At 35.3% G+C, this 27,263-nt stretch overlaps 1 protein-coding gene across 4 annotated transcripts in view; it reads left to right on the top strand.

Annotated features, from left to right (window-relative positions):
* Window positions 1–27,263, top strand: part of rgl2 (ral guanine nucleotide dissociation stimulator-like 2) — a 58,587-nt gene that overhangs the window by 9,706 nt on the left and 21,618 nt on the right. For 3 of the 4 annotated variants that reach the window (XM_005158384.5, XM_017351361.3, XM_068214008.2), the window contains exons 3-11: window positions 10,156–10,203; window positions 13,647–13,730; window positions 13,801–13,967; window positions 14,243–14,296; window positions 14,383–14,576; window positions 18,862–18,971; window positions 22,274–22,489; window positions 22,580–22,683; window positions 25,303–25,387. In XM_005158384.5, coding sequence (XP_005158441.1) covers window positions 10,156–10,203; window positions 13,647–13,730; window positions 13,801–13,967; window positions 14,243–14,296; window positions 14,383–14,576; window positions 18,862–18,971; window positions 22,274–22,489; window positions 22,580–22,683; window positions 25,303–25,387 — 1,062 coding nt within the window. 4 annotated transcript variants of the gene reach the window in all.

The raw sequence follows: 27,263 nt of genomic DNA, 5'->3' as shown, positions 1-27,263 counted from the left end.
GTTCAATTCGTTGTTCAAATGTTTGGGGTTGCTTTTTGTGCTCATATAGGTTTATTTGATCAACAGTACAACTGTAATATTCTGAAATATTATTGCAAATTAAATAGCTTTTTTGCATTTTTATTTAGTATAAAATCTAATTTACTCCAGTGATGCAAAACTGATTCATCAGGAGTCTTAAGTTGTCACATGATCCTTCAGAAATCAATATAATATGCCATTTTCTGCTAATGACATTTCTTCTTATTATTATCAATGTTAAAAATAGTTGTGCCGCTTAATATTTTCATGCAATCTGATATTTTTATTTATTTTTGAGAGGCATTTTTGTGAATTTATTTCTGTCACAACTCATATAAATACATCTGTGTTTAATTCGTTGTTTAAATGTTTGGGGTTGCTTTTTGTGCTCATGGAGGTTAATTTGATTAACAGTAAAATCAAAATATTCTGAAATATTATAGCGATTTAAATAGCTTGTATATATTTTGGCTTAATATAAAATCTAATTTATTTCATAGATGCAAAGCTGATTCATCAGGAGTCTGAAGTTGTCACATGATCCTTCAGAGATCATTATAATATGCTATTTTCTGCTAATGACATTTCTTCTCATTATTATCAATGTTGAAAATACTTGTACCGCCTAATATTTTCATGCAATCAGATATTTTTTTTTAATGTTTGGGAGGCATTTTTGTGAATTTATTTCCATCATAACTCTCATACATGCACGAAAATATCTGTCATTAATTTGATGTTCAAACATTTGGGCATTTGTGCACATAGAGGTTTATTTGATCAAAAGATACAGTAAAACTGTGATGTTATGAAATATTATTGCAATTTAAATAGCTTTGCATTTTTATTTAATATAAAATCTAATTTGTTCCAGTGATGCAAAGCTGATTCATCTGGAGTCTTAAGTTGTCACATGATCCTTCAGAAATCATGAAAATTTGCAGATTTTATTGCTAAAATTTATCATCATCATTATTATTATTATTATTATTATTATTATTATCACCAGCGATAGATCGGTTGCAGATCGCTGGAGAACTACAATTTGGACACTGAACTGAACTACAACTTTCAGAATTACTCCCAGATGCACTCATCACTCCTGCAACAGGTGACAGTTATTTGGCCAGACACACACACAGCTCAAACTCATCACTCACTTTCTCATACACATTGCTGAGTCTTGTTTACCCTGTGTAGCATTACAAAGCAGTTTTCCTTGTTTGTCTTGCTATGTTTTGATCCTCTGTCTTGTTTACCATTTTGATACATAGCTTGACAATTTGCCCGTATTTTTGACTATGTATTTTGGATTGCCTTTATGCTCCTGTTTTTGACCATTGCCTGCACAACTTCTCTAATAAACTGATTTCTCTAATAAACTGCAAGTGGATCCCCAACTCCATTGCCAAAACCATTGTTTAAAATAGTTGTGCCACCTAATATTTTCATGCTAACTGATATATATATATATATATATATATATATATATATATATATATATATATATTAATGGATATTTAATTTAGAAATTAAGAAATTAAGTCTATTTGTGAAACAACATGTAAAAAAATGTAGGTAAAATTATTTGTATGCACTTTTTTTTACTTATTTTACTCTGTCATGGAAACTCCAATGATTTTAAAGCTAAATTATTTTAATCAAAAAATATCCCAACAAGCTGAATGACACGTCAATGTCAACGAATCAAAAATCATATAAGTTTTATTTCACAAAGTTAATAATTGCCCCTCTTAAGCATAATAATATCTTAATCTTGATAATACTCTGCAATATAGGTCCAGCTAACCTGTTTGTGACTGGACAAAAATGTTTGTTTCTTTATTTTTATACAGCTGTCCCAATTTCCCCTAGACTATAGTAAACAGACAGAGTAGCTGATGTTGTCTCGGGAAACACTATAGAGGTTTTCTTGTTCTCAAACCGAGGCTGATAGTGTTTGAGTTTGTGTGTTTGTGTGAGGAGGAAGGGCAGCATGACATGACAGCATGTCCTGTTTCCTGTGTTTGTCCATACTTATTATGCACTTCCTGTCGGCTGAGTAAAAAAAGGAAACTCACAGCTGTTTTAATCTAAAGATGAAACTCAAGAGTTTCCAAACATACCAGTCAATGTGAATTTCGCAACCTGATATTTACAGCTACTGTAAAAGCGGCTGTTAACGACCTGATAAGGTTGATTCCAGGCCTGACTCATAGAGGATCAGTTAATGGTATTGAAATGAGCGAGTTTTGTATCTTATGTTAGAAAGAAACCACTCTGAACTCCCAGCAGCTGCAATCTAACCACATACTGTACTGTAAATCTGCCTTGGCAGTCACATAGACTCATATTACTGTACATTTTGGGTGGTTGCTGAGTTGTTGCGTTATCACCTGCTTTCTTTACCATGTTGCCATACATTCTTATTGATTGGTGGTTGAGTGGTCGTGACCCCTTATAAGTAACGGACTAAGCCGAAGGAAAATTAATGAATGTATTTAGTCTTTCAGCAGATGCTTTTTTCTAAAGTAACTTATGATTGACTTGGCATTCAGCGATTCAATAAGAAGAGACAATACACACAAGAAGTGCTAGTTATACAAAGCAACTGTTTGTGCTTTGGGGCTAAAGTTAGAATGAGTGGGTGGCATGGTGGCTCAGCGGTTAGCACTGTCATCTCACAGTAGAAAGATCGCTGGTTCAAGTCCCATTTCTGTGTGGTGTTTGCATGTTCTCCCCGTGTTGGTGTGGGTTTTTTCCGGGTGCTTCTGTTTCCTCCACAATCCAAAGACATGCAGTACGGTAGGCGAAGCGGGTAAACAGAATTGGCCATAGTGTATGAGTGCGTGTGTAACTGCGAGAGTACTGAGTTCCGAAAAACTGGATTGTGGCTGGAAGGGCATCCGCTGCGTAAAACATATGCTGGAATAGTTGGCAGTTCATTCTGCTGTGGCGACCCCTGATAAATAAGGGAATAGCCGAAGGACTAAGCTTATCCAACCAGCAATAAGAGTACAACCCTCAGTGCAGGGAAACACTCAGACACACACCATTTACACATTAACAGCAATTTAGTTTATCCAATTCACCTATACCGCATGTCTTTAGTTGTGAGGCAATCATGCTAAACCAGGGGTGTCCAAATTCGGTCCTGGAGGGCCAGTGTCCTGCATATTTTAGTTCCAACCACAATTAAACACACATGAACCAGATAATCAAGCTTTTATTAAGAATACAAGAAACATCCAAGAAGGTGTGTAGAAGAAAGTTGGAGCTAAACTATGCAGGACACTGGCCCGCCAGGACCAAGCTTGGACACTCCTGTGCTAACCACTTAGACTCAAAAAGTAGTTTTGCTGCTTGTTCAAATTACTCATTTAAATCGAGTTGAAAGAACACAATTCTTGATAATCGACTTAAATTTGTTAACTTTGTGTTGGGACAACTTGAAATAATTGTTTGAAACCCTGCAGTTTTTTTTACAGTGTAGCCCCACAAAAAATAGCAATACACTAAATCTATTTAAAACATTGTATAAAGTTCATAGTTACACCTTAAGCCTAGTTCACACTACAGGATTTTAAACATCAACAGATCGCTGTGCTGTTCACACTACATGACTTGACTTTGTGTCTTTTGATCTCTGTGGGTTTCACACTACGCAACACTCCGTGAACGATCCACAAGAGGGGGGTCACACACTACATGATCTGACAACATCTCATTCCCCATCAGCTCATTCAAGCTACCAAACCACAGCCAATGAAATTTTGAGGGAGGAGTCGTCAGAAAAAGCTGAACACTATTGGCTGCTTGTGTGCTGATTACATCACTGACAGCTTTTCAAGCTTTGGAGAAAGCATTTAAAAACATCGTCAAATCAGCTGATTTATGAAAGGATTAATCACTCATCTGCAGGTTTCAGTGGATAGATACACAGAGAGTTTTTAATTTTTGTAATTTTATAACTCTTTGAAATAAAACTAACATATTTATAACACCATGCCGTTTTCTAACTATCAGTGTATTTCTTTCTGACATTGTTATTTTTTTATTACAAAACAGTAAAGAACTGAGCATTTCTGCCTTAAATTACCATGTTGGTTAAAATGACTGCATGCATGTCTGATACTTTTCGCTGTGACTTTAAATATGTGTGCATTTTCTTGCCTGGCAACATCCTGCTAACATAAACAAAACTTTCTGATGGCAAAAACATCAATTTACTTCAGATATCTTTCAAAACAGCATATTCTGTGCTGTTAAAAAGCTCCTGTTTGAAAGTGAAAATGAAAGCCAAGACCTTTAAGTGTTTTAGTATCTTAACTACATATTTATAGGCTGTATTACCAAAAAAATATTATATTTTTAGGGTAATGGTGTCATTAAATATGATGCCAGACATTCAAAGCTTAATTTTAATATCTCAATAATAGCTTTGAATGTAAATATGTTGTGACAATATGGCGTTTTATATGAGAACGGTCAGAATGAGCAGTATGGTAATTCTAATAGTTACAGAGATCTAGTTCCACTGTTAATATAGCCTACTCTCATGTCTGTGCTAACGCAGAATGAAGCGATTGCACTGATGCCCATTCTGACCAATCACAGGCATTCAGCTCATGCTGATATGCTCTCTCATTGGCTGCAGCTCGTTACTACATCTGACCACACGTGGGGTTGAGTCGGCCGACCGCTCTGGAATATTTAGCATGCTGAATGTTGGATTTCCGTCTGCGAGGTGTCGGCGACGCGTCAGCGAGCCTCGTTGATGCGTTGCTCAGTAGTTCACACATAAAGAGCGGCGAGCGCCGAGCACCCGCAGATTTCTTCCCGATGACAGCCCGATCTGTAGGCGAGCTCGTTAACTTCCAAATCGGGCTCAAATCAGGTTTAAAATCCTCTAGTGTGAACTAGGCATTAGCAACCACCCTTTAAACTATTTACATCTTAAAAATACATTGCAGTGGTTTGCAAGATGACACTATAGCAGGGGTGTCAAAATGAATTGTTTCTTCGATGCACTGCGATAGAGACACAGCTGCGTCCGAAACCACCTACAACTCAGTTAACTAACTCGGCTGTTAGAAAAGTATGTTTTATACAGTATAAACGTGAGAAGTATTAATGGAATTCTGCCATTTTGTCATGATCATGTGACCTACCGGTGTCAGTTGCGTCACTTCACTCCTACGAAAGAGCTTAGAATGACCAAGAGGCTACACTCAATAGATTGTTCAATTGCAACAGCAGCGCCCAGCAACAGCTCTGGATTCCGCCATTTTGGAATGAAAGCGATCGGCTGTCTATCGCATCTTATTGCTGTCGCGATGGCAAGCAGCTGCTTTGTTTTTCATTTATTTATTTAAAAAGTGCATTAAAGCTGAGATACAACCTGAAAGACTGAAGAAGCACTTTTGGAGTTTTCATTCCAAAATGGCCGCCATGCCATTTAGTGGCTGTTTCGCCAATTGGAACTATAGTGTCGCATCTTGGTGATTCTATGCTCTTTGCTCTCATTTATGAAATCTCTCGCGGAGCATCATGGGATATCGCAGCAAATCATAGGCGTTTAAAAACGTTGTCGAGCTTTTTGAGTTCAACAATGCTCAAAAAGCAAGCGGGATAATATTTACATTAGTTTATTGGCTATAAATACTCATGTTGTTCTTTGCAAGTACTTGAGTTTTGCTTGATACATTCAAATACAGTGTTTTCTTTCTGCAGGTAAAATTAAATGTACATTTCATTTATCTGACTGCTTGTATTAAAGTACAAAATTGTATTACAAATAATATATAAATATATTTCTACATTTTAATACAAGAATTCTTGTGCTGTGAAGTAAAATTTAAAATTGTTTATGTTAAACATCATCAATGCACCGTGATGCACTGAGATATCGAATTGAACTGTATCGATGGCATGATAATCGCAACCGAACCGAACCGTAAGACCTCACAGTTCACACTTTTACGTTATAGTACAAACTATGCAAAAAGTGTTGCCTAGAAGTTGCTAAGAAGTGCCATATGACCACCTTGGCAATCACCTAGAATGCTTTGCTGCTTGCATTGCAGCATGCTCAAAATCACTCAAAAACAAACAAACTAGAATCTACATTGCAACATTAAAAACTTTTTGCAATTTATTTTTAGACATATTGGTACAATTGTATTTATTTTCATATGGTTAAAGCACCACTTTAAAAAAATGACCAAGGAAGCAGAAGTACCTTAAAAAATCTCAAGGGATTTGTTTTGGCTGGGTTTGAGTTCAGCTTAAGGTAATATAACTTCATGTCTGCGGTCACATGTGGTGGTGGTTCATCGAACTATTTTTACTTTCCGAAACATGGAACTCAATTGTGTCATTACATATAAACAGTAAAACAATACAGGAAACAGGCTGTAATGAGAGAGATTAACGCAGATCGCTCTCACGGCTGCATAAAGTGTAACCAAAGCCTTTACACCTGCACAGCCTGTCGCCATCTTTGTGTCAATATGTGCTTTTGCTCCAGTATCCCTGTTAGATAAACAGGTGCTGCCCTGTGTTTTATTAGCAGGCATTTGTCATGTCATGCATTGCTTTTTAAAGAAGATCTCTTTTAAGATCGCCCATAAAATCTTGGCTGATTTACATACAAGCTTGGTGAGCAGTAGATTTGATGGAAAGGTTGGCATTCTTGAAATCGGAAGCCAATACAGTGAATTTATTTACTCTCGCTCCATTCATCAATTCTAAGTCGCCGAACAGGTTAATCAGCATTATAGTGTACATGTATAAATAAGACTTATAAGAAACTGTCAAAGTCTTATCTTAAACCAAGTTTAAAACAAGGACTTGAATTTCTATTTAAAAAAAAGATTATTAATATCATTTATTATTATTTAGATTTTTTTTGCATTGGTATTATTTGCATGTTAATATTATATTATATTATATTATATTATATTATATTATATTATATTATATTATATTATATTATATTATATTACATTATATTATATTATATTATGGCGAGGCAGTGGTGCAGTAGGTAGTGTCGCTGGGTTGCTGGTTCAAACCTCGGCTCAGTTAGTGTTTCTGTGTGGAGTTTGCATGTTCTCCCTGCCTTCGCGTGGGTTTCCTCTGGGTGCTCCGGTTTCCCCCACAGTCCAAAGACTTGTGGTACAGGTGAATTGGGTAGGCTAAATTGTCTGTAGTGAATGTGTGTGTGGATGTTTCCCAGAGATGGGTTGCGGCTGGAAGGGCATCCGCTGCATAAAAACTTGCTGGATAAGTTGGCGGTTCATTCCGCTGTGGCGACCCCGGATTAAGGGACTAAGCCAACAAGAAAATGAATGAATGAACATTATATTATATTATATTATATACAACAGTTCTGTCTGGTTCTCAAATCTGATTGGCTGATAGTCGTGCAATATTCTGCAAATAACCGTCTAATGAGTCTCCTGTTTTCGTTCCTGCAGACTTATTCATCAATAAGAAAGAAAGAAGAAATGCCAGCATGTGTTTAGCATTCTTCCTTTTTGAAACACAACAGTAATCTGGTAGTGTTTGCTTTGCTTTGGGGTTTTTTGGGTTAATTATTGTGATATCCTGATTGCAGCAGATAAATACAGGTAAATGTCTGTAGACTGATTGCATTTCATGCCGTTCAGCCTTATAATGTTAACATTTTACCAAAACATTTTTTGTCATCACTTTAGACATTACGCTAGAGAATCATTAGAAACACTAGCTCTAAAGTGATGTTGGTGAAGTAGCAACGATTTCTGCCTTTCTGACTATCAGCTGCAGATTTGAATTAATGGCGTAAGAAAGTAGTTCCTCATACAAAAGGATTTTGAGGCTCTACGTGTTTGATTTTCTTTTTTATATACACAATTATGCCGTCAAACTGTTGTATAAACGCAATATCACACTCTTAGCAGTGCGATATGGCTGTATATCGTCACTGGTGGGACACACGCCTCCCACCAGTGCCAATATACAGCCTTATCGCATTGCTATGAGTGTGATATTGCTCATAAATTGCTTGGATGTTATACACTGCATCTAAAAAAAAAAAAAACAAGCTATAATATATCATGCAAAAATAAGACTGCTTATTGTACTACAGTAATAAGTATGACTAAATTTCGTACAGGATAACCAGCACAATCTGTCTATTAGAATAATCTTTTTATTTACTTTCCTCAACAATGACATAAAGATGGCGTAATGATGACGTATTTCTTTTTAGCTGCATAAGCCTTAAATAAAAATTGTGTTTTCAAACGAAGATAAGAGAAGCTAATGCAGTGAAATAAATCAGGTGAGGTGGAAAACATATACATATCATATTATTATATTTGCCATCTAATTACAAACATAATTAAAGTTGGAGGGTGTCACATTTTCTAGTAAATGTCACATATAGTTACAAAAAAATTATTATTTAAATATTGGACAATATTTTATATATATTATTAGTATGCACTTAAATAAATAAATAAATAAATAAATAAATAAATAAATAAATGGGAAAAAATATATAGTTTTGTTTTCAAACTGTATCAAATCTGTTAATAATATTCTGTTAATAAATAATAACAGAAATGTAATATATATTTTTTTATGTGTCTGCTGTATGTAAAATATACACCATTGAATAGAAATTCAGGATAAATTATTAATGTAGTGCCAAAAAGGTGTTTATAGCTGCCTTTTGATGTATGCCATAGGTAAGTTTCTTGAGTGGAACATAGCGTACATACTTTAGACAACCACATTTTAAAGGAGAGTACCTGAGGAGATGACTTACTCTTATTTATTATTAATTTATATTATTTTGCTGGGTTCTAGATTTGATTTCTGTTTAATATCATGAAATGTCAATACAAATAAAAAACTCAATCGTCCTAAAACAAAATTTAGTAACATAACGTTTGACTTGGGGCTGAGATATGGATTTACCCATACATGAAAGAGGAGAAAGAGAGAAGAAGTGTGAGTGCGCAAGTCTGTAACAGGAGTGGCCTTGTGACGTGTGTGTAAGTGTGTGTATTTGTGTGTGTGTAGAGGGGGTTGGCCTAGCGACAAGCTCAGGTGTGTTTCAATGGCTCCATAACAGAGAGAGTGAGATCTGAGCGGGGGAAGGCAGATAGATTAAGATTGAAATGAAATCAACAGCCCTCTGAAAGCTGCAGCCAGCAAAACGGATTAAATCGAACAGATGAAAAGGCCTGAAGGAGACGGAGTTCTCCTGCAAACTCTAAGGATTTCCAGGAAGTTGGCAGATCTCTGCCTGTCTGGACTCGCAGAGTTGAAGGTAGCATTTCAAGCAGTTGTTTTTCCATTTGCAGCTCTGAATGATTTCAAGCAAGTGAAGGGCAGCTGCGGTAATGTATGAATGTTTTCGCTCTGCTTTTGCCTCAAGGCCTTGCATCTTGTGTGTTCTGAAACAACTGAGCATTCATGATCCGACATTAAAAAGAGCAGCTTTTCATGGTCGAAGATCTTGTGTTAGTGTTCAAATTTGGACTTGATCTGCATAAGTAATCAGTGTGTGTGTCAGTCTATCGGGAAGCTCGTGGATGTTTTTAGACACTTACTCATGATCACTGGGTTTGTTTTTGGGCTTGTTGTCTCATGCATTTTTCATGCTGGAAAATCTGAGCCGTGTAAAACCAAAGCATTCAGATACACGCTTCAGTTTAACAGCTGAAAGTGAAGGCAGAAGTTTGCATAAAGCTAAAGTTTTAGCTGGAGATAACATGTAAATGTTTAGCTTTATCAGAGAGATTAGGGTTTAAATGTCAAGCCAGATATAAAAGCATCCATTGTTTGGACAGAAAGTGGAGCTTTAGCTATGGCTATCAGCAAATAACTGGAACGGTTTAGGATTTTTAAGATAAGAGTTCCCAACTGAAATTAACCTTGACTGGCTTAACCAATAGTATGGGATTTAGGGCGGAGTTATCCATTAATCCAACCACTAGCAGGCCTGGGGAGTGTTCAGGAAACCTGTTTGGCAACAGTCTTATAAATAACGGTTAAACTGTACATTTTTTTGAGTGCGTAAACAGTGTTTACATTGATAATATGTCATAAAATTATATTTTTTATCTGTTCTTTAAGGGGGAGCCGTCCCCAATGAAGACCACATGGTACTGCCCGCTGGACCTGGTAAGACAGTATTCATTTTATTATTTATTATTTTCTGGTGGTAAAAATGCTTTTTTTTTTTAAAGTAATGTATGGTGTGGTGACGACACAGTGGCAAAGTGGTTACCACTGTTGCCTCACAGCAATAAGATTGTTGGTTCGAGTCCCAGCTGGGTCAGTTGGCATTTCTGTGTGGAGTTTGCATGTTCTCTCCGTATTCCTGTAGGTTTCCTCCAGGTGCTCCGACTTCCCCAATAGTCAAAAGACATGTGGTATATTGTAGTTGAATTTGGTCAACTAAATTGGCCGTAGTGTATGAGTGTAAATGTGAAAGTGTATGGTTGTTTCCCAGTACAGGGTTGCAGCTGGAATGGCATCCACTGCGTAAAACATATGCCGGAATAGTCGGTGGTTCATTCCAAGCTGAAAGCTACTAAGCTGAAGAAAAATGAAGGAATGAATGAATGTATGATGTGGCACAGGTATGTGATGTGTCTTGTCCTACGATAATCACAAGTGTTGTTTTAATGATTTGCTTTACTCCCTTTCCAAAGAACAAACAATACAAATAAAAACATCTTGATGAAAAACGCAGTGTGATGAAGTCTGTGAGAAAATAGTTCAACTGATGATTTAATTTAATCTGCAAAAGCAAAAATAAAAAACTGCATGGGTTTTTTATTCACATTTAAAAGATTTGATATTATAAAAACAATATGATTAAAAACATGTTGATTAAAAGCACTGTGTGATGAAGCCTGTCAGAAACTAGTTAGATTGATGATATAATTCAAGCTATAAAAGCAAACAAAAACCTGCATGGATTTTCTATTAAAAATTTTCTATTTAATAGCCTCCCTGAATTATTAGAACCCCTGTTTATTTTTTTCCTCAATTGCTGTTTAACGGCGAGAAATTTCTTTCAACACATTTCTAAGCATAATAAATTCTAATAACTGGTTTATTTTATCTTTGCCATGATAGCAGTAAATAAGATTTTACTAGATATTTTTAAGACACTAAAGTGACATTTAATGGCTTAACTAGGTTAATTAGGTTAACTAGTCAGGTTAAGGTAATTAGGCAAGTTATTGTATAACGATGGTTTGTTCTGTAGACAGTCGAAGAAAATTAGCTCAAAGGAGCTAATAATTTTGACCTTAAAATGGTGTTTAAAAAATTTAAAACTGCTTTTATTCTAGCCGAAATAAAACAAATAATACTTTCTCCAGAAGAAACAATATTATCAGACATACTGTGAAAATTTCCTTGCCCTGTTAAACATCATTTGAGAAATATTTAAAAAAGAAAAAAATCAAAGGAGGGCTAATAATTGTGACTTTAAATGTACATTTAAAAGATATGATATTATGAAATACATTTAATAGATATGATATTATGATATACATTTAAATGATATGATATTATGATATACATTTAAAAGATATGATATTATGATATACATTTAAAAGATATGATATTATGAAATATATTTAATAGATATGATATTATGATATACATTTAAATGATATGATATTATGATATACATTTAAATGATATGATATTATGATATACATTTAAAAGATATAATATTATGATACATAAAATTGGCAAGAGTGTCGTCAGTGTGGACCCATAGAGTGAAGGGGCCCTAGGCGGGATAAAAAAATTACACCAGTTTTCACAGTGAGAACCTATTCATCTTATTCTCTGCGTATGAGCGGGTGTAGCCATATGAATCTTTTTGGCTCGAGACTTCCGGTCTCATTCACTTCAATTTATTTTTAGACAATAAAAACTGCTCGTTTTACTGCTTGATGTTGCAAACTGATATTTTCTTATTCGATTAATCTATTATATCTATATAGTTATGCAAACACTTGTTTGTAGAGCGAGAAGTTTGACTGTTTTCTGCCAAACAAGAACGTGACTGGCTCTAGGCCTTACCAAGCCAGCCAACGTTTCTGTGCGGAGTTTACATGTTCTCCCCATGCTCATGTGAGTTTCCCCCGGATACCCCGGTTTCCTCCCACTGTCCAAAAAAATTGGAACTTGCGTTAATTGACTAATCCAAATCAGCACCACAGACATGCTCCTAGTAAGTAGTTATCTCTTAAGAGCAATCACTATCTGTTCATTAGCTACTACAGCAGGGGAGTTCTCGAGATCTACCTGAGCTCAAATTCCCTTCTTGCCAAACAGGAGGGAGCCCCGGGCTCGAGGATCTTTTTGTGCTCAGGGCTCCCTCCTGGTACTGCATGCCAAACAAGCTTTATAATCAATCATCAGCTAAGTGTGAACTCTTGAAACATTGTACAAATTGACCCAGGACTCTCCGAAACAGCTTTTCCCAATCCCAGTCCTTGCTCCACTAAAATGCCATTTGAATCAAACATTCTCCCTTTATACTGAAATAATGGCAGTTATTTTCCACTTTGCAGGGCACTTGTTGTCGAATTACAACAAATGTCTGACGTAAAAGCTTAACTATAAGGTTGTATTTGTTCATGTTAGTTAATGCATTTACTAATGGAACAGTGTTAACAGAAAATGACTTATTCATTGTGATTAATGACATAAAATTAAGATTGTATACATGATTGATGGTTTGGTGCCCCCTAGTGGTTAAAACATGCATGCTTTTTGTTTATTTTGTCCTTGCGCAGCTACCGTAGTTCAGCAGAAAATGGCTGATGCTGCTACGGTTTTGTCTGCAGTATATTGCCCTGGCTTTCACGTGATGTGATTTCATTTGTTTCTCAGAATAAAGATACACTGAGAACCACTTTTGGAAGGTATCATTGCTTTGAGTTGGTGAAGATTGCAAAAAACACAACGCAGAGGTCAACATTTATTAAACTGGTGCCGTGACCCGGATGGGAGTAGGGTTTAGGGGGGTGAGCTAGTGAAGTGCTATGCAGGTAAAACCTCACTCCTCTGATCTCTAATTGTGCTCTAGCAACAGATGCTAAAGGCCATGGTCTGTAGCCTCCTTGGTAGAGCAACCGACTCCCATGCGGAAAGTCATCAGAGAGATCCCAGTTAAGAGCGGGTTTGGTGGTATAGGACTGGCGGGGTTAAACTTACATGGACAAACGATGAACAATACATTTATTACAGTATTTGTTCATATTAGTTAACATTAGTTAATGAAAAGCTGTTCATTGTTAGTTTATGTTAACTCAAGGTGCATTATCTAACGTTAACAAGCATGAGTTTGGGATGTTAATAATGAACTAGTATATGTTGAACTATGATGAATAAATGCTGTACATGTATTGTTCACAATTGGTTGACGTCAGTGAATACATTATCTACTGGAACCAAAAGAGAAACATAAGAAATGTGTAGTGCGAAGACCGGGATTAAGAAACACTATTCTAGCACTTGCAATAAACAACTTCAAGTCATAAACATCTAAAAACAAAAGAGCATTTACTCACTCTGATGTCTCTCTTGTTCAGTCCACTGTGTCTGAAATGGAGGAGGACGGCATCATCTACACTGTGGTGGTGAAACAAGGTCCTGGTTCCCCCACCAGCCCTCAGGTGAGTCTTGTCTTTTTGAGAAACACACTAACGTTTGTTTTGTCTTGACGTCTTCACGGTTCTCTTCCAGTCTACAGCAGCCCGCTCTCAGCACGTCAAAGCCGGGACAGAGGAGAAGCTGGTCCTGCATCTCCTTCACTCCTTCTCCATGGGCGACTCATCCTTCATCTCCATCTTCCTCTCCACCTACCGCTCCTTCACCTCCACCCAGAGAGTGCTGGACATCCTCATATGCAGGTACAGCAACTGCAGCCACAGTAGAAAGTCATTGTTTTTTTTTTTTTATAAATAGTATTGGGTAAAAAAGTAATATATTTATATAAAATGAATATATTTTAATCTTAATCTTCAAATAAAACAAAAAAGCAATTAATTATAATTAATAATTAATTAATTATAATTAATAATTAATTAATTTATTATTATTATTATTATTATTACAATCATAATTATTTGTAATCATTACTGTCTGTATATTAGCCATTAATCCCCATATGTATATTTTTTCTTAGGTTGGAAAATCCTCCTGGGGAGTCTCACAGCAATAGCCGTCAGATGTTCAACAAGTATGTAGTGAAGCAGACACATCAGCTGTTTATAAATGATTAATGTGCATTTGTGTGGTGTTGAAGTGCCGATCTGCTGTGTTCAGAGCGGTGTGTACAGTGTTCAGTACATGGATGACTGACTATCCTGAAGATTTCCGTTCTCTGAGTGACCCGTCCCGTCTGCTGCGTCTGGCCCCGCTTCTGCCGACAGACTCTTCAGGGGCTGAAATCAAGAGCCGACTGTTGCGTATCGCAGAGGAGCTGAGCGAGAAAACCCTGCTGTCTGCATCGCTCTCAGGTCAGCACATCTGTCACAGACAAAAAAAGACATTGTGTGTCAAAATAGGTTTCTTTTGGTGGTAGGAATCAGTCACTATAGATCATTTCAATGTGGGGATGTCATAAGCCCATGAACATTTCCTGCTTGTTATCAAATGAATTGAAATGAAAAATGTAAAACAGGAAATAGGTTGGGAGCATTGTTTTTGTTTACATCCTTCAAAATAGTCTATATGGTGTTCTGGAGTTCTGAAATATAGAAGGAAAAGGTAAATATTAGCTGGTTTCAACAGTGAGATTTCCCATACTGTCAATTTTAATGGATGATCATTTGAGGTTATCATATTTATATTCAGGTTCCTTTATGTCAAATATTGTTTTTTTAAAAGTGTTATTTAAACAAAAAAACGCAACAAAATTATTTTAAAAAGTTCAAAAGAATAAATAAATGAATGAATGCAATAGTATATTATTTGATTAATGATTTGAAAACAATTAAGACAAAACTACAAAAATAGTTATTAAATAGTCATTAAAAATGAATAAATAAATGTATCAGCATATGCTTTACATTAAACTATATCCAGTTTTAAAAGTGTTATTTAAGAGTTATTTTATAGTCAATATTAATGAAATATTTTTTATTGATTTAAAAAAATAAGACAAAAACACAACAAAATCAGTAAAGTGATAAAAAAAATTATTCGGAATGTAATATTATATTATATACATTAAACTATATACAGTTTTAAAAGTGTTATTTAAGAGTTATTTATATAGTCGATATCAATGAAATATTTTTGATTGATTAAAAAAATAAGACAAAAACACAACATAATGATTAAAGTAATTAAAAAAAAATATTCCGAATGTAATATTTTATTTACATTAAACTATAACATTTTAAAAGTGTTAAAGTTATTTATATAGTGAATAGTCAATATCAATTGAGCATTTTAAAGTAATTTTAAATAATTAAACCAAATACATATCAAAATTATAAAAAAATTATAAAAAATAATAATAAAAAACTAAATTAATGTAATACTTTATTATTATGTTGGCTTGAGAAAGCCAACATACTGTAATGCTACTTAAACTTATTCTTATTATTATTATTATTATTCTTATTATTATTCCGGCTTCTGACTTAAAAAAGCAATCGCTTCTCCTCCCAGGGCTTAGATGCTACAAGCCCCAAATTTGGTCAAAAGCTGCCTACTGCTCATGAGATGGTTGCTGTATGTCCTCATGCCGATAAGATTTGTAGTTTTTGAATAAAAAATGTTTTAATTAAAAAATTGTATCGAGTATTTGGGGCATATAAAAAAGTATACAATCCTCAAATTTGGCCAAAAGATGTGTTTGAAATTACTGATAATTATCATATTTATTTGGTGTAATTATAAATAACAGTTTTCTTATAAATATTATTTTTATATTAAATTTGTAAAATTCAGACTCAAAGCGTGTCAGAGTGTCCACGAGATGGCGCCAGAAGACTATTTTTGAGCCCTTTGTAATTTAGCAATGGCCCTTTAAGAGGCACTTCATATTATGCTGGCAGTGAACTCCATAAAGCGTAATAAAACTGATCTGGATGCAGAATCATCCGCGTCGGAATCGACCCGCATGCATTTCTGTCTGCTACCCTGTGAGTTTTAAAATGCATGCCTCTGATGTTGGCAGAAACATAACTTTACTTCAGATATTTATTTCAAAACAGAATATTCTGTGCCGTGAAAAAGCCTTCTCCTCTACTTGTGATAATGAAAATGAAAGCCATGCGAACATTCACGTATATTATACAATAAACATATTTAATATAAAATCATTCTAACTTTATTTTTAATCCTTATTTTAACCCTCTAAAAACAGCTATGTCCTTGCCACAAAACTAATAATCCATCTTCAAAACCTACAATTTCTTTCCATTCGGTCCGGTCGGACCTGAACGTCTTTATACCGTTGTAATCACGTGTAAATTCTAACAAAGACAATGTTTGCACTTTTTAAATCACATTTTATTTATTGTGCAAAAACAGTATTATAATGTTTTAAAGCAAAAATGTTAACAACAATTATTTACAAACAGTAAAAATAAAGTGTCATCATTTGGGAAAACATCATTTGGGAAATATTTAAAAAAGGAAAAAAAAAATCAAATGGGGGTTAATAATTCTGACTTCAACTGTATGTATATATATATATATATATATATATATATATATATATATATATATATATATATATACATACATACACACACACACACACATACACACATTTATGGTTAGTGTTATAATAATTATTTTTTATCCCCCTTTTATGTTGGCAAAAACATAAGTTTACTTCAGATATTTCTTTCAAAACAGAATATTCTGTACCGCAAAAAAGCCTTCTCCTCACTTGTGATAATGACAATGAAAGCCAAGCTTTAGGTCTATGCTGTACCAAAAAAAAAATAAAATCACCCAGGTGATGACAACTAAATATTACGATTATAACATTGTGTTAGTGGCCAGTGGGGTGGAACAACGTCATTGGTCAGAATTAACCACGTGATGAAGACGTCCTATAATATTGTATTTAATGCGATTTTCTTCCTGTAAACTGTATATATAACTATAACTATATATATAACGCTGCAAATTACTGTAAATTGACTGTACTCTATATTAACTGCAAAACTGATAAGATTGATTAAATAATAGACAAATTAACTAAATGTATGTGCTATTGTTTCATTAGTGTTTTAATTTAATATTTTTCTTCATATGATGTTTATTATAATGTAATTTTGTTCAGATTATAATATATACTATAAATACTAACTATACTATAGTGATCTGCATTAAACAACCTGAACAAATCAGTCCTCTCTCTCTCTCTCTCTCTCTCTCTCTCTCGATTTGATCAAAAATGTAAATGAGGCCTTCCGATTAACAGTCCAGTGGACCCTAGCAACAGCCTAGAAACCACTCAGAACACCTTAGCAACTACCTAGGAATGCCTTAGCAACATCTTAGCAACCGCCTAGCAACCACTTCTCAACCGCTGTGCTTCCTGCCAACTGCCTTTGAGTCCCCGGCGCAGTCACGTTGGCTTTCTCAAGCCAACATCAAAGTTCGTCAACGAACTTTAGGTTCTAGTTATTTTTTTAATCTGTTGGGAGTTATTCATTTACCAATATTTATGATTGATTCAAAATGAAAACAAAAACACAACAAAATTCTGAAAAAAATTAGAAAAATAATAAATGAATAAAATTTAAATTATTGTAACTATATTGTATTATATTATTAACATTAACCTAGATATAGTTTTTAAAAATGTTAAAGTCATCTATTTTCAATTATTAAAAGATTTAACCAAAAATACAATAAAAAAAAAAAACATTAATCCAAAATTAGTGAAGTTTAATTATAAACTAATTTCGAGAGGATGACGAGCTTATGATTGGCCTCAGCTAGTTCTGCATTAGCTAACACATGATTCACCAATCTGACTATTCCTAACTCACCATAAATAACCAGAGTTTTCATACCTCTGTCATCTTTGTTTTGAAGAATTCCCCATTCACCCCTACTCCTCCCCCTTTTCCTAGATAGGGCGACACGGACCAAGTGGTTTGCAAAGTTACCTCACAACAAGAATGTCACTGGCCAGTCGACAGTTCTTTGTGGAGTTTACATGTTCTCACAGTGCTTCCCGTAGCGTCTTGCTTCCATTGTCTAAAGACATGTGATATAAGTGAATTGACTAAACCAAACTGGCACTATAGATGAGCTCTTAGTCAGCAGTATTTCTCTTCATAGCAATCCCTAATTTGTCATTAGCCATAAATAAGCAGGGGAGTTCTCGAGATTTACCTGAGCTCAAACTCCCCTCTCACCCTGCAAATGGGAGGGAGCCCCAATCTCGAGGATCTTTTGTGCTCAAGACTCTCTCCTGGGACGGCATGCCAAACAAGCTTTATAATCAATCATCAGCTTAGTGTGAACTCTTGAAATGTTATAGTTTATTATTGACATTATCATGTTTTAAAAGTGTCAAAGTTATTAATTTAGCCAATATCAATCAAGCATTTTTGAATGATTAAAACCATTAACATTTTTAACAATGATTAAAACAAAAAAAATCTAATAAAAACAAATTAAATAAAAAAAAATCTAAATTAATGCAGAAGTATAATAATACAAAAATATAAAAATAGAGTTAATCTTAAGCTGACTGCAGGTTTTACAGACACATTGCTGTGCATGTAGTTGATTTTGCTCAATTCATTCACTCTTCTCCTACAGATCCTACCAAAGGTCTGTTGTCTCCTCCGAACCCCTCAGACTTTGATGCCACCAGCGTCCTGGGATTTCCATCTAGCGTGATCGCAGAGCAGCTCACCAGGATTGAGACAGTGAGTCTGCCATGCATTTGAACCAAGAAAAAACACTTTAAAGTCCCCCTGAAATATAAATAAAGTCGTAAGGTTGTCTATAATTGGAATTATATGGATTATATAAATGGAATTTTATGCAGTGCTTCTTCTGTGGTGTGAGAGGGCTGCACGATATTGAAAAAAATCCAACTCCATTGCGATATTTAATTTTTCTGTGATTGATATTGCAGTATATACAATTTCAGCAGATGACTTAAAAACTGCTATTTGGAAGGAATTTATTAAATGAGATTGATTGGGATAATTCTGTAGGTAAGTTAATTATGCATAAAATGTAATAAATTACAAGCATAGATACAGTAAATACAAAAGAGCAAAGACATAAGTGTGATTAAATAGTGTTTTATGCTTTTCAGGGCAGTCAAATAGTGTTCAGGTACAGAGTTTGAATAATTGATGTAAAATAAGTCTTTACTGTACAAATAAATCAATAAAATGATACGTTATTAAAGTTACAAAGAGGTAACATTTCTTGTGCCTGAATACTTTAAACTCTGTCAGGCCTTAAAAACATGTGCAAGCCATAAACTTTCACTCCATTATGGTTAAACTCTTTAATCATAATTCAACAATGCATGTCCAGCAATGTTACTATTGTGGATGTGCACATTGCACTATCAATGCTGAAATGATATATTTTGCAGCCCTAGTGTAAGACCCACATTATATTGTGCCTCAATCAGGCAGTGAAGATCATTGATTTTGAAGAAACCACATCTTAAACGTGGTGAGTTTGCAATGGCATAGTAGTTCAATAAAAACACCTAAGTGGATGAATTCCAAATTAAAAGTCGCAGTCTAAGGGTGTACTCACACTATGTTATCCGAACCATGCCAGACGATCCCAGATCGTTTTAGAAGCGTGAGTGCTCTGAATTGGGCTTAGGCATGGTTCACTTGGCCAGCTTTGGCCCGGTTGGAACAAGTCAGGGTAACGGATCCAGCATGTTACCCGAAAGCCGATGGTAGCTGGGATGGTGAGGTGGATGGCGAAGGGGTGTCACGGACGAAAGTGAAGAGGGTTGAGGAGTTGCGGAAGAAAGTAAAAATGTACAGCGGACAGAGGAAGAGGGCGGTTGAGGAGGGGGATCGATAAAATGAGGTGCCGGATCAGATTTCAAAGGTGCCAGTTATAGATCTGGCTGGTTCCAGCACAAATTAAGCCCTGGTGAGTGCAAAGTGTGACAGAAGACGAGACGTGATTTTTAAGGGACTTTTAAACTGTTCAATGACCGCAAACTGTTGTGGATTAATAAAGACGGAAACCATCACTGCATGACAGCTGTACCTTCAGCAAACCTCCTTATTCCTACAGCACGAGGACTTTATGATTTTTTATGACCATCAAAAGTGGCTGATGTGTTTAACGAAGTATTTGACCGAGTGTCACCGCATATCAAACAACTTAAGCAATATAACTAAAGAAATCTCCACTGTGCTGAACGAGATCGCTTCTTACTTAACAGCACATCATCGATGACGTAAACCCGCTCAGACGCAAATGCAATGTGAGTGCGAGACGGGAGAGGGGACAAACGTGCTTCGACCCGGTTCAAGCCAACTGTACATAGTGTGAGTACGCCCTAAGGAACTTCAGGGGCCCTAAAAGAAAAACATTGCTGTGTTTTGATGTCACATTTAGCCTTAAATCACACCGAATGCACCTTTTTTGCAATGAGAGATGCCTTTTATGAATGGTTTTCTAATAGCCGCGAATGTTTTGCGTGCTGCTTATGCACCCTGTGCACCTCGCATTTTTGCCTTTGCACTGTGTGTGCTTGCAGTTGAAAAAAAAACCAAATACATATCAAAATTATTAAAAAATGATAAAAAATAATAATAAAAAACTAAACTAATGTAATACTTTATTATTATTTTTTTAATCTGTTGGGAGTTATTCGTTTACCAATATTTATGATTGATTCAAAATGAAAACAAAAACACAACAAAATTCTGAAAAAAAATTAGAAAAATAATAAATGAATAAAATTGTAATTATTGTAACTATATTGTATTATATTATTAACATTAACCTAGATATAGTTTTTAAAAATGTTAAAGTCATCTATTTTCAATTATTAAAAGATTTAACCAAAAATACAATAAAAAAAAAACATTAATCCAAAATTAGTGAAGTTTAATTATAAACTAATTTCGAGAGGATGACGAGCTTATGATTAGCCTCAGCTAGTTCTGCATTAGCTAACACATGATTCACCAATCTGACTATTCCTAACTCACCATAAATAACCAGAGTTTTCATACCTCTGTCATCTTCGTTTTGAAGAATTCCCCATTCACCCCTACTCCTCCCCCTTTTCCTAGATAGGGCGACACGGACCAAGTGGTTTGCAGAGTTACCTCACAACAAGAATGTCACTGGCCAGTCGACAGTTCTTTGTGGAGTTTACATGTTCTCACAGTGCTTCCCGTAGCGTCTTGCTTCCATTGTCTAAAGACATGTGATATAAGTGAATTGACTAAACCAAACTGGCACTATAGATGAGCTCTTAGTCAGCAGTATTTCTCTTCATAGCAATCCCTAATTTGTCATTAGCCATAAATAAGCAGGGGAGTTCTCGAGATTTACCTGAGCTCAAACTCCCCTCTCACCCTGCAAATGGGAGGGAGAAGACGAGACGTGATTTTTAAGGGACTTTAAAAAAACGCAAGCTTTTAATAGAAAAAGCGTGCTACATCAATCGTGTCTTTTTTATTCTCCAATCAAATGAAAGCAGAGGTGGGTTTTCTGTTTAGGTATCCCAGAGCTTCACAAATCGCGAATATCACAATATTATTAAATATTACAATGCTAAGAATATCAACTGTAGCCCTCGCGTACAATACGCAGCTGATTCAGTGGTTGCCCACACTCTCAGAAATACAGGTACGCAAGCTGTAACTGGGGTGGTACCTTTTCAAAGGTACACATTTGTACTTAAAGGGTCCATATTGGTACATTAAAAGTATATATTAGTACCTAAAACTTTTAAGAGGAACACTTTTGTACTTTTTAGATACTAATATGTACCTTTGAGGTATTAACATGGACCTTTTGGGTACAAATTTGTACCTTTTAAAAAGGTACCACCCCAGTGACAGCTCGCAAACCTTTATTTCTGAGAGTGTAGTGACATAAAAACCGCAGCGGACTTCTTTTTTTCTTGTCAACCTTGCATTCTCAGAATAAAAAAACATGTTTGGTTTAATTGGCCCATTAGCCTCTCCATAACAAACAAAATGTTTTGTTTGGCCTAAAGGATCTGTTTCTGAAGCTGGTGCCCCATCACTGCCTGGGCTCTCTGTGGTCTCAGAGAGATAAGAAGGGTCAGGAAGGAGCATGTTGGTCAGTCAGAGCAACTATCAAGCAGTTTAATCGCTTAGCTAACGCCGTCACGGCCTCGTGTCTGTGGATGACAACTCTGAAGAGCCAGCAGAGGGCCAGACTGCTGGAGAAGTGGATCAGCGTTGCAGAGGTCAGAGCCTACTGTAAACTCTGTAGGACACATATGGTCAGTTCATAAAGAAGGACTGAGATATGAGCGTGTGGTTTATTTCTCACACAGGCCTGCAGAACCAGGAAGAACTTCTCATCGCTGTACGCCATCCTCTCAGCGCTGCAGAGCAACCCCATTCACAGACTGAGGAAGACCTGGCAGGAGACAGACAGGTATCTGCTCCTAGCATTAATTCGTGGTACAGCACAACACTCAAAATACATATTTTTGCAGTTTGTTTAAACTACTTATTTAATATGAGCTTAAACAATAAAATTCTTGAGTTTTCTTTTTTTAAAATGGGGGGGGGAGTGGCTTAATTATTTTATGTTCAACTAACTTTAAATTGTAAAAAGACATTAAGTCATAGGTCTCAAACTCAGTTCAAAGAGGGCCGCAGCTCTGCACAGTTTTGCTAGAAGGTCACTGGTGGATTTAGGCATGGGTAATATGGGCGATCGCCCAGGGTGGCATCTTGCTGGAGGTGGCATGTGAAGATGGTGCAAAACAAAAGTGCCCCAGTACAGCTTTGAAATAAAAATTTACTTTATGCAAGTGTATTCATTTACAGTGGTTATCCCAGAATCAAGATGTTAGCGGCCATTCACATTTTGCGTCTTTTGCACACGTAAGTTTACTTGCAACCAAAACATTGCTGGTAAAAACAAATTGACGCATGTGTGCAGAAAGCCATTCCTGCGCGCCTCATATGCGCCTGATTCCGGTTGTTTACATGTTAATGTTTCTTTGACTAAGCATGACTATGAAGCAGAGAGGAGGAATAATGAGTCAAGGAGGTAACTAAGACTTTATAACATTAATTCTCGGCCATGAGTCGGGTCTAAGACAACAGATAATTCTGTAAAACATATATTTTTTGTATTCTATAGAACTGTCATAATTAATATTCATGTAAAAGTCTTAGAATATTACTCCAGTTGTGTCTTTACATTGTTTTTCAGTTACATTTAGGATTGATTTCTGTTTATTTATTTATTTATTTATTTATTTATTTATTTATTTATTTATTGTTTATTTATTATTTATTTATTTATAATAATAATAATAATAATAATAATAATAATAATAATAATAATAATAATAAAAACAACAACAACAACAACAACAACAACAATAATAATAATAATAATAATAATAATAATAAACAAGTTGTTATATTTATTGAAGATACATAAATATATTTAAATATATTTAGAATAATTATTTTAAATGTATATATTAAAAAATATACATTCAAATATTTAAAATACATATAAAGTCAACTACACAGTGTCTTTATTTCTTGGGGGATGGGGGATGATGCGTCCAGGGTGCCATTTAAACTAGAACCGCCACTGATGAAGGTATTAATGACTCTTTTGAACACCTCGATTATTTGGATCAGCTGTGTTTGATAGGGTTGGAGCAAAACTGTGCAGAGCTGCGGCCCTCCAGGAACTGAGTTTGAGACCTATGACTTGGGTTAACTTAATCAATTCGCATTGGGACGACATGAAGGGATTGTGTGGAACACAGCATTTTTTACAATGTATTTAATAATGTGTACATAATTTGAATTATTAATTCAAATGTAATTCATTTAAATGAAATATGTAATTAGTAAATAAATTATATAATATACAAAAAAAAATCAAATGACATATTTTAAACTTTTTGTTAAATAATCATTTTATTTAAGTATAAATTCATTAATTAAATCTATTTTAAGGTAAAATATGCCAGAAATTTCCAAAATATATGGATAGATTTATGTAATATTAGATATATAATTACTATAAATTTATTATAATTTTATATACAGTTAAAGTTATGAACCCTCCTGTGAATTGGTTTTCTTTTTAAAATATTTCCCAAATAATAGACATCTTTGCTCTGTATTTTTTAGAATATTTTTTCTTCTGGAGAAAGTCTTTAGTTTTATTTTGATCAACATTATTAGCTCCCTTAAGCTATATAATTTTTCAATTGTCTACAGAACAAACCATCGTTATACAATGACTTGCCAGATTACCATAACTTGCCTAATTAACCTAGTTAAGCCTTTAAATGTCATTATAAGCTAAATACTAGTATCTTGAAAAAACATCTAGTAAAATATTATGTACGCTCATCATGGCAAAAGAAAATCAGAAATCAGTAGTTAGAGATGAGTTTTTAAAACTATTGTTAAATGTTTTGGAACGAATCTTCCTTCCGTTAAACAGAAATAAGGGGAAAAAATATATAGGGGGCTAATAATTCTGACTTCAACTGCATGTCATAGGGCTGGGCGAATTTCCAAAAATGCAATCTTGATAATTATTTTCCAAATTAAACAATAACAATATATTTTTCGATATCAGTTGTAAATGCTTCCAGATTTTTAAGAATATCGCAACAATGACTGAGGAACAAAAATATATTGTCATTTGATACATTTTTGGTGGCGGAAAACTCAATACATCTCAAATGTGAACACACTTTTAGATTCCCATTGTTGCACATTTCTGCTGTGTGATTGGCTCTTAGATCAATATGGAGCAAAAGTCTTATCATTGTTATTAACATAAATTTGATCCCGATTCGATATAATATCGTTTATCAGCCCAGTAGGTCATTTTATTACTATAAAAAGTTTTTTTTTTTTCTTATTTTACCAAAAAAAAAATTTAGTGTAATTTTATCTGTAACAATAGCCATGGCTACACTCATAATTCCAATTCGCCTTTGCATTTGAAACGTGATGCCTTAATGTTAACAAAAACCTAAAGTCTGTTTCTCTACCCTGACAGAGAAGCTGTGAAGAGATACGAGGAGCTTTCTGACATCTTCTCAGAGAAAGACAACTATTCTCAGAGCCGAGAGCTGCTCAAAGAGGTCAGTCACAGCTGCACACAAAGCTGCCAAATCACACTGGTGTACAGCTAATGTTATTAGAGAGTGTGGCCGTGCACTGATGAGGAAATAGCAGGTCGATCGATGCTGCACTGCATCAGGTCAACAGGGCCTGAAGAGAGGAACTAATGACGGGTTATCTCTTGTCATGCAAAAACACAACCTCGCACTGTAAACATGCACAGTGTGACTGTACACACAGTAATCTATCACTGTGCTTTAAAGGGACCCTGTTAGGTTTTTGAAACGTTCAGCTTCATTAATGTGTAAAAACCAGTGCACAATGAGGTGGTTTTACAGTGTTTAATGCCTCATGGCAAGGGCCAGACGGAATCTGCGGACATTTTTTGCTATTTCTGCGCAGAATTTTGTTAAAAATCTATTAAATCATAAATAAAATCTTAATAAATGAAATAAAAAGTAATACATTTTTAACTTGTGCTTAATGTTTACAATGCATATTCAATTAGATCCACTTTATTTGGTAAACAAAACAAGTCTCTTATATAATATATAAGTCTCTTATATAGTATATAGATATACTAAATATATAAAAATATATAATATCAACTAATATATATACTAAAAGACAGGAAATATGACTTTTACAAACTATATTGTAAATAAATCTTCTAAATATTTTCAAATTAGTCAATAATATTACTGAAATTAATTTAAAAACTGAATAAATTTTAATTTACCAATGCAATCTCACGGCAATACGGAACTTTTTCATTTAGTGGCTAATTCGTATAAATTTGAACAATCTAATTCGTTCAATTTAGTACGATTTGCTCATCACCCAATGACGGTTGGGGTTAAAGGTGGGGTTGGGTGCCACGCCTCCTTTTTAAAATTGTACATTTTCGTACAACTGAACTCGTAGCCACTAAACTGACAAAATGTTAAATACTTAAGTTTCCTCATGAGATCAGACTGAAATTTACACACATTTACACAAGTAAATAAACAGAATAAATGATGGGCTTAAAAGTCTGTGGAAATCTGTGGAATTCTGCGCGAACAGATTCCGTGTGGGCCTACTCATGGCTAAACAAAGAGTGCCAATGTTAGCATACACACCAAAGTGCAAATACATTGGGTGTAAAAGCGTCATTATTTTGCTTTGACGCACTGTGTTAAAAAATTAGTTGACCAATAGTAAGTAAGGTGTATTTATATAGCGCTCACAAGGGAATGGAGAGACAGCAATAGAGCCAATTCAGTGGATGAGGATGATTGGGCATGATGGGTAAGGGCCAATGGAGGGAATTTGGCCAGGCCACCGGGGTTACACCCCTACTCTTTTACGAGAAGAGCCATGGGATTTTTAATGACCACAGAGAGTCAGGACCTAGGTTTAACGTCTCATCCGAAAGACGGCGCTCACTGACAGTATAGTGTCCCTTTCACTTTACGAGAGCATTAGGAATCACACAGACCACAGGTTGAGCGCCCCCTGCTGGCCTCGCTAACACCACTTCCAACAGCAACCTAGTTTTCCCATGTGGTCTCCCATCCAGGTACTGACTAGGTATACCTGCCAACACTCCCGTTTTTCCCGGGGGTCTCCCGTATTACAGACCCATCTCCCGTTTTGTTCTGTCTCCTGGAAAACTCCCAGTCTTTCAGCTTTTTTGGTAGTCTGACTGCAGCGGCTGTATGAAACCTGGTGTATGTTCACGCACCAAACCCAACGCGCAGCCAGCCAACACCCCCCCCCCCCCCCCCCCCCAGTCTATCCAGTCTTCTATTTGTGCCTTCCAGCTGCAACAAAGTACTGGGAAACACCCATACACACTGATTCACTAAGGCCTATTTTGTTTATTCAATTCACCTTAACCGGAGCACTTGGAGG

The sequence above is a fragment of the Danio rerio genome, chromosome 16 (assembly GCF_049306965.1).
Source record: "Danio rerio strain Tuebingen ecotype United States chromosome 16, GRCz12tu, whole genome shotgun sequence".
NCBI classification, from domain to species: Eukaryota; Metazoa; Chordata; class Actinopteri; order Cypriniformes; family Danionidae; genus Danio; species Danio rerio.
Note: the sequence above shows the minus strand (reverse complement) of the source record. Positions and strands in the feature narration are given on the sequence as shown.